At 45.4% G+C, this 11,793-nt stretch overlaps 1 protein-coding gene across 1 annotated transcript; it reads right to left on the bottom strand.

The window, feature by feature from the left end:
* Window positions 1–2,256: 2,256 nt before the first annotated feature.
* Window positions 2,257–2,835, bottom strand: ARL11 (ARF like GTPase 11). The gene has a single exon (XM_009484529.2). The coding sequence runs from the start codon at window positions 2,833–2,835 to the stop codon at window positions 2,257–2,259; it is 579 nt and encodes a 192-aa protein (XP_009482804.1).
* Between the last annotated feature and the right edge of the window lie 8,958 nt (window positions 2,836–11,793).

Below are 11,793 nucleotides of genomic sequence, written 5' to 3'. Positions count from 1 at the left end.
TCTACCAAAGGCTGGTGGTTACCTCCATTTGCTGCCAGAGGAACCTATTTTTTTCTCTTTAAAGGGTTTAAAAAACACTCATGGGGAAATGGGAAACCTTCAGTGCCTTTTTTAACCACCAGCAGACAATCCTGTAGAGTCAAATGCACACATCAAGAGCCAAATAAGAGTAAAACATCATCAGGACAACCCTTCATTCTGTGTTGAGTTTAAACTATTGCTGATCCCCCACCCTAATGTACAATACTCAGCTTTGTACCACATGATATGCAAGACCAAAACACCAGTGAACTCAAGAAAGAGAATTATTTTGGCATGGCAATACGACACAGAGCTTTTTGCGTTGTACCTCTAGGACTGGTGTTCAAAACAGCTGGATGGGCCCCTGAGAAGATGTGGCTTTTTCATGTACTGGTGACCAGGTTGCGTAGACGACCTGAGTTCATTCATCTCTGTCTAGATACTAGCACGTGTGCTGTCTCACAAAACCTGCTTGGTCCACCTCTGACAGTCAAATACCCAACACGTGGAGACTTGTGTGTTAGAAGCAAACGATGACCACCTACAACAAGCCAAAGGCAGATCAACCTGCTTATGTTAACTGCAAAAATTTAAAGACGTGATTTTGTCCTCACCATGCACACAGCTTTGTCATATAATTCATTATACGATTCAGTGCTGTTTAAATATACTCTTAACCATGATCGCTTAGGCCAGATCAACACTGGAGTACTTTTTTATAGCATATAATAGTCCTTATATATTAACACAGCTAAAAAGTGTGACTTTTTCCACTGGGAAGGATTTCTTTTATTGAGACCTTCCTATAAATGTCATATTCTGTTTCTTCATGACTGTTTAATCCTTGTTTTCCAGCTGCTGCCTTCTATGAAATGAGGCTAATAACAGCACCAGTAACAGCTGGATGATTAATTCCTTAACAACTGTAAAATGCTCTGGTATGAACAGAAGAGAATTTCGCTATGTATTTCTCCTCGGTGTTTCTAGGTTGAGTAAGTTCTTCCTTGAAAGCAGCTGACTTCTGCTGTCTGAAAATTTTGTGTCCTTTCTCTCCCCTTCACCCACCACTTTCATTCATTTCATAAGTAGGGACTACTATGAAATGTCTTAATTTTAACCCTGAATAACAAAATTTTGGGTACAGGGAGGCCTCGGGCACATATTTTATAGGTATTTCCAATGGTAGGTTCAGCAGGATCAGACAAAGACCGTCACCGCAACAAGGGACCCAGCCCAGTGGTGAGCTGCCAGAGGCATTTTGACTGCCCCGGACACAGCTGAGTGTGGAGAACCCTTTGGTTACCAACCTGCCTGTGCCCATGGTTACCAATCATTGCCTGCAGAGTGGTGTCATCCAGTTTCAAAAAGTCTGAGAGACAGGGCTTCATCTTGGCTGTTCAGGCCACCATGAGGATATTTAGAGGTTGACTGGCCATGCAGACATGTTTCCAAGCATCTAGAAGTTGGATTTCATCTCTTTATATTTAAACATAATCCAAGGAAAATGAGGTACCATTTTAATGTAATCAATATTTGATATAAATAACAAGTGGAAAAGAAAGACCCAAAACAAGAAATGCAGAAATTCATATATACCCATCCTTGAACCACATTACGCCATCCAATCCTGACTTACATCCATGGCTCAAAAATTACACCTGTAGATGCTGCCTTAAAACCAATTAGCTGTTGGCTCTTCAAAGTCCTGCGCTTACGCTGCTCCAATTCAGCCACTCCCTTTTAGCAGTTGCTGCTTTTCCAGCTGATGAACATATGATTTGAGCTGAGCAAGAAGCGGCATGGGGCACATTCAAACGCCCGCCCCGTGGGGATCACCCCATCAGGATAACTGCATCGGGGCTGGGAGCCGTGGAAAGAAAATAAGCCCCTCTGCCCCTTGTGTGCATCTCTGGTATAATTTATATTGCTTTATATGCATGCTTTATATTGCATCCCTGTTGAAGCACTGGACACACACAATGGATGAGCAGAGCCTGGCGACTGCAGGACAGGCTGGGGCCGGTGATGAGAGTCCAAGATATGGAGCCAAAAATGCTCCATGGTGGGAATTTTGCTCAGAGATCTTCCTGGTGGGTTTTGGTGGTGAGCAGCTGGGTGTTTTTTGGTGTGGCCTGTGCCATCTGCAGGTCTGCTCATTTTAGGGGGCACCCGGCGGCTGGGATCTTCTGTGGCAAACCTGCGGGCAGCAATGAGTGGGAAGGGTCCACCCGAGGTTCAGGTTTGCCCCGTGAGGGGCTGCTTTTGGGATGGGGAGCTCTGCTCCAGACCCCTCAGCAGCTCTCCCAGGATGGCCAGGGCTTCCTGCAGGCCCTGGCCGGTGTGGGCACTGCACCCCCGGAGCACCCAGCGGTGCCCTGCCAGTCGCCCCTGCCGCAGCCTCTCCCCCAGCTCCGCAGGAGCCAGCGCTCCCGGAGCCTCCTGCTTGTTGGCCAGGAGGAGGACGGGGACGCCAGCCATGCTGGGGTGGCTCAGTGCTTCCTCCAGCGCTGCTGCTGCTTCAGGCAGCCGGGCCGTGTCTGTGCTGTCGAGCACAAAGATGAGGGTGTTGGTGTCCTCCAGGTAGTCAGGCCAGCTTGCCCTCAGGCTGGCTTGTCCGCCGACGTCCCAGAGGGTGAAGGATACGCGACAGGGCGTTTGCAGAGATTCCACGTTGAAGCCCACCGTCGGGCAGGTCTCCACAGCCCGGCCGCTTTTCAGTTTGTACAGAAGGGTGGATTTGCCAGCGAAGTCAAGCCCCAGCATGACAACTCGAGCATCTCTTTTGCGCCGGCCTTTGGAGATCAGCTTCCCCATCAAGATGCTGTCGCAACCGTGGCGAAAAAAATTGCAGCCAAAAAAAGAAAGCAAGTGTATTTCCTTGATAAGGTCAGTTAATAACAGAGTGGTCAGTTCTGCCTCTCCAAGAGACCACCTTACGTTTGCTGAAGAAAGACACAGGCAGCTTGCTTTTGCTTCTCTTTGTAGCTAAAATGAGGTGAGAGCTATTATTTATGAGGTGTGGAGCAGAGCCAAGGAGCGCCGTTGAAAACAACAATTTCTATATCCCAGCTCTGCTGCTGCTAACTTCCATTTTCATTTGTGGCCTGAAGTGATCAGTGCAAAAGAGAGCCAACATTTTGCAGGAAGAGGTGGGGAGATGGTGGAGCAAGTTTCCTCCTCATCGCATACAGAAATAAATGAGCTTTTTGTTCATTGGCTTCTCTAGGGGAAATCCACCCCCAGCAGGACAGGACAAGGAGGAACCTGGGTTTCAGACCAGAGTTACTCTGGGAATTTGCTGAATCACAGCTCAAGGGTGTGGATTTAAACATGAGCAACAAGACAACTGACAATTTTTCTGACAGTCTTATGGCAGAAAGTATAAAACCAATTCTCATAGCATCAGCTTTCACTACCTGTTGCACAGACAGTAATGACAGCAATTTAAAAAAATGCACACAAGCATGGTTTTTTAATGCCTCATTGAAATACAATCAGTCAAAACACCTTCCCTGGGGTGAAAATCTATTTAATTCTTTACATCAAGGTATTTACTACATTTTAACTTTTGTAAGTGAAGCGAAGTCAGTTCTCTGTGGCTGAGGGGGTAAAAAAATCCCTTAAAAGAAGGGAAAAATGTTTAACAAGACGGCACCACTTGAACTTTACACGCCAGAGGCAAAAGTGCTGCTGAAACAGCTCCCAGAGTCGCTTGTGCAAGAGTGGCTGACAGCAGCCAGGCAGAGGCCCAGCAAAGCCGGTATTGACCTTCTTTATTGGTTGGGTTTTGTTTCTAAAAAGTCGGCTCAGACGCATGCAGAACTGAAAGCGGCTCTAAATCTCACATTCAATGTTAACACAGAGCTGCTCTCCAGCCACCTTTATTTAAAGATGAAGAAGGAAATGTGATTCATCTGTGCTTCCCTGGGACTGCAGGGGACTTCCACATGTCTGTGGCAGATGCAGTTTCCCCAGCAATGATCTCCGCATGATGCCTCCATGTCGCAAGCCACCATTGCTGGGGATGAAGTTCAGCATGTGGAAGGGACTGTCTGGTCAGTGACCAAGTCACTGGTGGTCAACCAGAGGCATATTTCTTACCCTGGGGGCAAGATGTGTTGGTTTTCCATCTTTTAAAGAAATGATGATGAATGAGAAACAAAACAAAACAAGAAGTTCAGCCCAGATAAACTGCACGGGATTGCAAGGGGTCCTACAGACCATGTTTTGCAAGATATTTCTGTGATACATGTCTCTCCCATAGTTAACCCACAGAGCTGGTTGGCACCATGAGCTTTGTGCAGCTTGTGGATATGTAAGATGTGTTGCTACAGTCAGGCTTTAGGTTAATTCAAAAGCTACTGCTTATTTACAGCAGTTGTTGCAGAGTTAATCTAACAGTGCACCATAATCATGAATGCACCACCATGCATGTGATAAATCATGCAGTATATGTTCATGCGTGATCTTTTCTGAAACCAGTCTATAAATGGAAAAAGGGCAGGAAGCTCTCTAGATGGTAATAAAAAAAGAGAACTACAATGTGCAGCAGATCCCGATCCTTCAGGGAACTGTTTGCACACTCTGCAGTGCATGCTGCTGCCCGAGGGTTACCTATTTGTCCAAGTTCTTAATTTTAAAAAATAAGTTAAATTATTGTCTGGCTCCTTAATCTGCTTGTTCTCCATTTTGGGGAAACCTTCCTCCCCATATTGCATAGTACTATGAGATCAGCGTAGCTGGTATTTTTTGACGTACCAGTGGGTCAAGTGAATTGTCTCTGGAGCTTTTCATGTTTCTCCTGCCTTTGCTACTGCTCGTCTTCTCTGAGGGTTGATAGGAGGCTGTGGTATGCATCTGTTTCATCTGACCAGACATTCATAGCACTGAAATTTCTTTTAAGCAAACTAAAATACAGATACAGGAAGCAAGGGTGGAGATTCTACCATCTGATGAATAACTGAGTATTTGAAATATGATGTGATGGAGTCTTTATTGCATCACTCTCTAACATGCCACAGAAGTAGGCTGCTTCTGTAAAAAAACAAAGAAAATAAAAAGAAATAAAGTCAGAATAAAGAATGCAACTAGGGTACAGTTTTATTGATGATTGCTTTCAGGTTTTCTATGGCACAGAATAGAGTAATTCATGGGCAAATAGAAGCAACTCTATTTTTTCTTTCCTTACATTCTCATACCCTATGTATTGAACTGCAGCCTTCCTGCCAATTATTCCAAATATGGGGTGCAAACTGTGCCTACAGAGTCTGTTCCACCCACAGCTATGTTATAAAAGCATAGTAGTTCCAATAAATAATACATGGGAGCAATTGCAAGTCTGTTTAAGAAAGAATGAAAGAAAAGAAAGTAAAAGCAGACAAGATGAGCTCTGAGTGAGTCTGTTGCCAGAGCAGAAAGGCCGTATGCTAAATAATTCAGAAATTTTTTTCAGAGACCAGGACAGCCCCTACCCCAGCTACATCTTGCGTGGGCAGAACAAATGTTCTTGCCTCATGTTTCATGTCTCTGAATTCACAGGAGCAAAGCCAGTGGTCGCTAATTCCATTTATAATTTCACAGACTTTCAGTCAATTTGTTTGCTGTTTGTTAGGCATGCATTCCCCTGTTTCCTAGATATTCATCACAAGGAGCAATAATCAGGACTAGTACTATAAAAGACAATCCCCCCTCCTCCCCATGCCCTAAATATTCCAATGACTGGAATTTTGTGTCAATCACTATATTCGCTGTCAAATCACTGTCAAAGCATTTTGCCCTCACTCCATGGGGCGCAGACAGGAGGAAGAAAGAGACTTTAAACCAAAAGAGGGTAGGTTTAGATTGGACGTAAGGAGGAAATTTTTTACAATAAGGGTGGTGAGACACTGGCACAGGTTGCCCAGAGAAGATGTGGATGCCCCACAGTTCAAGGAAGTGTTCAAGGTCAGGTTGGATGGGGCTTTGAGCAACCTGATCTAGTGAAAGGTGTCCCTGCCCATGGCAGGGCGGTTGGACTGGGTGATTCTGATTTCTGGCATGCCCATGGGAAATCCACCTCAGGCTCTTCCCCAGTCCTCTCCTGCTAACAGACTAATGCTGGTTCGCTTGGCATGTGACCGGGAAGCTGCTTGTCCCATCAGGGTCGATGGGTAGCTGTCAGAGCTGGCAGCTGAAGGCAAGCTGCTTCCTCCTGAAGACAGAGTCCCAGAGGCTTGAAAGCTGGCTTAGCATACTCTGAAAGCTACACAATACAGCCACAGGCTTTGACGTGCCTTAGAAAAGCCTGCCTACAGTGACATCTCTTGACAACATATGATTGGTCAAAGTTGTTGACTGACTCCCAAAAGTTCAGCGTGACAAGGTTCACACAACAAAATGCAGAGCATATGTTAAGCGCCTGCCCTTCAGGTGCTTTCAAGCACTCTGAGAGAGGTGCTGGTACCTCCAGGGCATTCCTGGTGGGGCTGGTGTGGTGGTACATCTTCCCCCTGCCCCTGTTTTTTTTTCTGTCTGTCCTGTTTTTCCCCTTTACTTCGTCTGCTTTACAATCTCAGGAATTCCAGGCCACAGCTTTTGTGTAGCGAGTTGGTCAGTTAAGCGCTCCTTAATTGTACCAGAAACTCCTACATGGCTGGAGCAGAGAGCAGCTCTGTCCTTATCAAGATTCATATTATGGCTAACGAGGGGAACGAGAACAAACAGCTACCCCGGACAGCCTTGAAACAGGGTGGTATCATCGCTGCTGGAATTCCAGCAACAAGCTGACCTGAATTGTGGCTCGGATGGAAATTTACTGGTGATTAAAGTCAATCATCTCACAATCCTATAAACAGCAGTCCTAAGTAAGGCCCTTTGAGCTCTCCTGGACCGCCAGCATCTCCCTCTGATCGAAATGTCTCTCAGAGTCAGCGAAAACTAGCAGACTCCGGAAGTCTGCTGCCACCAGAACTCCATTGCCGGAGATCGACAACGGAGCCTGGGCTGCTGATATTCTTCACTCCTCGAGACTCTGCTCTCGCCCATTGAGAAATGCCAAGGCATTAGACGTGAGTATTTCACTAAACTCGAGGGGAATTTTTAACAGGTATACTATTTTCATATATGCATTTATAGTTGTAAATGTGCATGCATGAATCAATTTAAGTAGTTTTGTAGATGTATGATTTAATTTTAAAAGGAGTTTTATATTGCTGTATTATTCTTATAGCATTACTCTCCTAAACTGTTGACCAAGTCTGAGACTAAGAGCGGGCCCAGCCGCACCTCGGCTCCTCTCTGAGAAGGAGTCTAGAAAGCAAGGGGGTCCATTCTAAACCTCGTGACTCAACGGGAGGGTTTCCGTATCCCCTACATACAATTTCTCTCTCTCTCTCATATAATCCAATTTCCTTTATATATTTTTCCTATCTACTAGATATACATATATGCATATATATACACATTATACTTATCCATATAAACCGTTGACCTAATCTGAACCTTGTCACTCAACGGGAGGGTCCCCTTCCACCACCCCCCCCCGCCCTTTTTGCCTTTATTCCATATATACGCAATGCTTTTATGAATCATCTTAACTTGTTGTGATTTAATTCTCTTTTATGCGCTTCTGTGTAGTAATAGAGTGAACCTTGCCATCTTCGAATCTGTAACTAAGTCACTGTTTGATCAATTTTGTCTAATCACTTTATTAATCATTGATGATTGAGTGCTATTAAAAATACTATAATCAAATTCTGCAATTCGCTACAAGCAAATTCTAACTTTTACTAAATCAAACTGTGTAAAGTCACTTATTCATAGTGAATCGACATAATCAGCAGGATTCACAAACCTGCATTCGTGACAGCTGGAAATAAGACATTGTTCTGTCAGCCCAGATCATCCTGTGGTCTCTGTTTTGCCCCTGCTTCTTGGGACAAACATTTGATGAAGGAAAATGCTTTTTGGTAGCGTAACTGGCAGTTGATATGCTATCGGCTTTGCGCTGACAAAAAGTCACCTGCTATGCCCTCACTGATACCATGTCACAGTTTTCAAAGGAGAAAGCTTGGTCCTTGTCTCTTCTTAGTCCCCACCTGTCCAGCCTGCCATGACCCCTGTGTTGAAGGACGGCAGCCAGTAGGACCTCACAGGTGTGAGGTCGTGCTCCCTGCTCAACACAGTCAGCTACCATGAAAGGGACTGGACGTTTGTTTGCTTTCAATTTCAGAGCACCCTGCTGTCAGCAAGATGGACAAACTGTAAAAGAAAAAATACAGCCTGTGGTGCCTATCAGTTGCCCAAAGGCGTTTGGCCAGGAGCACTGAACTGGCCATGGCTAAGCTCTGAGAAGAGCTTACTTCTGAGCTCTGCCTTGCAGAACAACCACACAAGTTTCCCCCCATGTCACAGGTATGGATTTGAAAACTACAGGATGGGAAATCTCAGTCAAAGACCTTCCCCACACGTGGCTGTGGCCTCCAGCAGCCTCCTGCTTGTGATGAGTTCAGTGCATGACAGAAGCTCAGCTCCTTCTGTGGTTGGGCTCAGCATTCACAGCAGTTGAATGGACACAATGAGCTGATCCTCGTACCTGAAATGTCAAGAGCGCCCAGGACAGGTCCAAATAGAGTCTCCATGTGAACTTCCATAAGCGATGTTCTCCTCATCATGACTGACCAGCACTGCCTGAAATAGTGTCACCCATGACGTGGCATTGATTTGTTTGTCCTCAGCACTCCTGAAAAGACATGGTATATTCTCCATGGTGTCTGGGAAAGGTTTGATGGGGTTTTTGGTGTTGTTTAGTGAACATTTCCCCATTGTTCAATTTCTGTATGCCTCATACAGCTGGAACAGAAAGTTGTTGAGAAGATGTAAGGGCCCTGAGGACCTCAGCCCATCCCTTTTCTCAGGGAGGTGCCTGATGCCCAGGGCTGGGGCTGTCCCTGCATGCCACCCAGCCTGCCTGCTCCTGGCTGGGGACAGTGGGATGGGTCCTGGCTGCCAGGCCCTGCCCTGATGCCCCCTTGGGAGCCCTCATTGCACCCTGACAATGAGGTAGATGTGGAGAAATATGGCACGGAGCAAAGACTTTTCCCTCATGTTCTCATCCCTCAGCTGGCAGGCATTGCAACAGCTGATGAGGAAAGGAGAAGTACTTACCTTGCTTTGATCTCTGTCTGAACTACTACATCTTTTGTATATGACTGTAGAATATTTTTCATAAATGTTGTTACTCCAATCTCTGAATTTATAGTTTCCAAAGCTGTTTAGAATTTTACCAGGATGCAGGTCCTCTCTGTAGACTCATTTATCCAAGTGCTACCCAAATTGTTTTAGTTTTGCCCACATAAATTGGCAATGCTCTGTACTCTTTTGTCTATACCACTGGAAATCTCATTCCAGGTCCTTCTTTTTATGTCTTAAATTCACAGATCTCTTAGAATCATAGAATCACAGAATCATAGAATCATTTAGGTTGGAAAAGACCTTTAAGATTACCAAGTCCAACTTGATGTTAACCTAGCACTGCCAAGTCCACCACTAAACCATGTCCCTAAGCACCACATCTACATGTCTTTTAAATACCTCCCAGGGATGGGGACTCAACTATGGCAGCCTGTCCTAATGCTTGACAACCTTTTCGGTGAATAAATTTTTCTTAATATCCAATCTAGACCTCCCCTGATGCAACTTGAGGCCATCTCCTCTTGTCCTATCACTTGTTACTTGGGAGAAGAGACCAACACCCACCTCACTACAACCTCCTCTCAGGTAGTTGTAGAGAGCGATAAGGTCTCCCCTCAGCCTCCTCTTCTCCAGGCTAAACAACACCAGTTCCCTCAGCCGCTCCTCATAAGGCCTGTGCTCCAGACCCTTCACCAGCTTCGTTGCCCTTCTCTGAACACGCTCCAGCACCTCAATGTCTTTCTTGTAGTGAGGGGCCCAAAACTGGACACAGTATTCCAGGTGCGGCCTCACCAGCGCCGAGTACAGGGGGACAATCACCTCCCTGCTCCTGCTGGCCACACCATTCCTGATACAAGCCCGGATGTTGTTGGCCTTCTTGGCCACCTGGGCACACTGCTGGCTCACGTTCAGCCGGCTGTCTACCAACACCCCCAGGTCCTTTTCGGCCAGGCAGCTTTCCAGCCACTCTTCCCCAAGCCTGTAGCGCTGCATGGGGTGGTTGTGACCGAAGTGCAGGACCTGGCACTTGGCCTTGTTGAACCTCATCCAGTTGGCCTCGGCCCATCGGTCCAGCCTGTCCAGGTCCCTTTGCAGGGCCATCCTACCCTCCAGCAGATCGACACTCCTTCTTGACTCCTAACATCTGAGCTATGTCTCCTCAGGGCAATTCAAAACTGAGCTGCTTTGGCTTCCTTACCTATCCTAACACCATTGCTTCCTTTTCTGAGACTACGCATTAGCTCCTGCTCTTACGGTTTGTCTCTATCCCAGTTTAGGTCATACATTCATCTATGCTACATACTGCATACATGCTGTTTTCACCTTAGAAGCTAGTCAAAAACCAGCTCTGACTATCTTGAAATGCCTTCATCTCAACTCTTCCATTATTCTTAATGTTTCTAGTTGGGGGAAAAAAAAAAAAAAGAGCAAAAAATGGGTACAGTTACAAAAACATCAGTTCTGTGTGCCAAAAAAAGGCTTTTACTCCAACCTCTCACATATCCTAATATTTGCTCCTCCATCTGTTGAGTGTAAAAGCTATGAAGCAAGGACTGTTTTTTTACTATTCCTTCAGTTGCTATCAAGAGGAAACCCTACAGAGGCTATCTAGTGGTGCTTAACCATACTGCCTACCTGCACTATATATAATATAGTTAATATCTTATCCGTTACTTCTATGGGAAGTAAAAATTACTGCTTGGAGGTACACTGACAAAGCTCATCTCTCCAGATTATTCTGGAGGAAATTCTGCTTTGCAATATACAAATTCAGTTCCCCTTAAGGGGCCTTCCCTCATTCCAGTTCCACAGGAAGAAATGTGATTAAAATGCCAATGGAAGCATGGACCTGAAAATGCACTTTGTACAACTTTCCAAGTTCCAGTGCAATAGCAGAGCCTCAGTCTCGGTGCTTCTCAGATTCAGGGATTTTGGATGCAAGGTTTTGTTTGATCATTTGGTTTTAGTTTTTGCCTTAGCTTGCATGTTTAGGACATTTTATAACAATAAAGGAAATGCATTGAAAAGATACTGGAAATTATCAACAAGAATGAAAGCTACGAACTGATCTTTACTACCTTTCTGTCTGGTAAAACAGATGAAAGCAAAGAAAACCTGAGAAAATTCAGAAATTGCATTTTATCTGGCTGGCCACGCAGTGTCACTGTTACCCCACACATTTCTCAACGGAGAGCCTCTCTCCAGAGGACTCAACTGGCTCCGGCCAGACTGCAGATGTCAGAGCTCCTGCTTTGATTAGGGAAGGCTTCCCTCTGTAGAGCCCTCAGGCCTTTGGCACCCTTTTGCGGCAGGATCACTTTGAAACGTACGTACTTTCTGTACCTGTTCTATCACATCCATAGAAAGATGATGGTGAGGATTGCGGAACAGAGTTGGAATGAGATGCCAGCTCTGTGCAGGTTGACATTTAGCTCCAGATTGTTTTCATATCAGATTTAGCTGGCATTGTATCCTAGGAGTCTGCAGTTTGAATGAAAACAGTTAACTGGCTGATGGAAAAAATAATGCTGAATGAGAAGGAAACACTTTGAAGAATTTTCTTCTTTTAATATCCTTTAACAGGCACGGACAGTTGCCATC

Source organism: Pelecanus crispus, chromosome 1 (genome assembly GCF_030463565.1).
Source record: "Pelecanus crispus isolate bPelCri1 chromosome 1, bPelCri1.pri, whole genome shotgun sequence".
NCBI classification, from domain to species: domain Eukaryota; kingdom Metazoa; phylum Chordata; class Aves; order Pelecaniformes; family Pelecanidae; genus Pelecanus; species Pelecanus crispus.
Note: the sequence above shows the minus strand (reverse complement) of the source record. Positions and strands in the feature narration are given on the sequence as shown.

Excerpts from the sequence above, each read along its gene's own strand:
- ARL11 (XM_009484529.2), bottom strand. The coding sequence starts at position 2,835 with ATGGGGAAGCTGATCTCCAAAGGCCGGCGCAAAAGAGATGCTCGAGTT.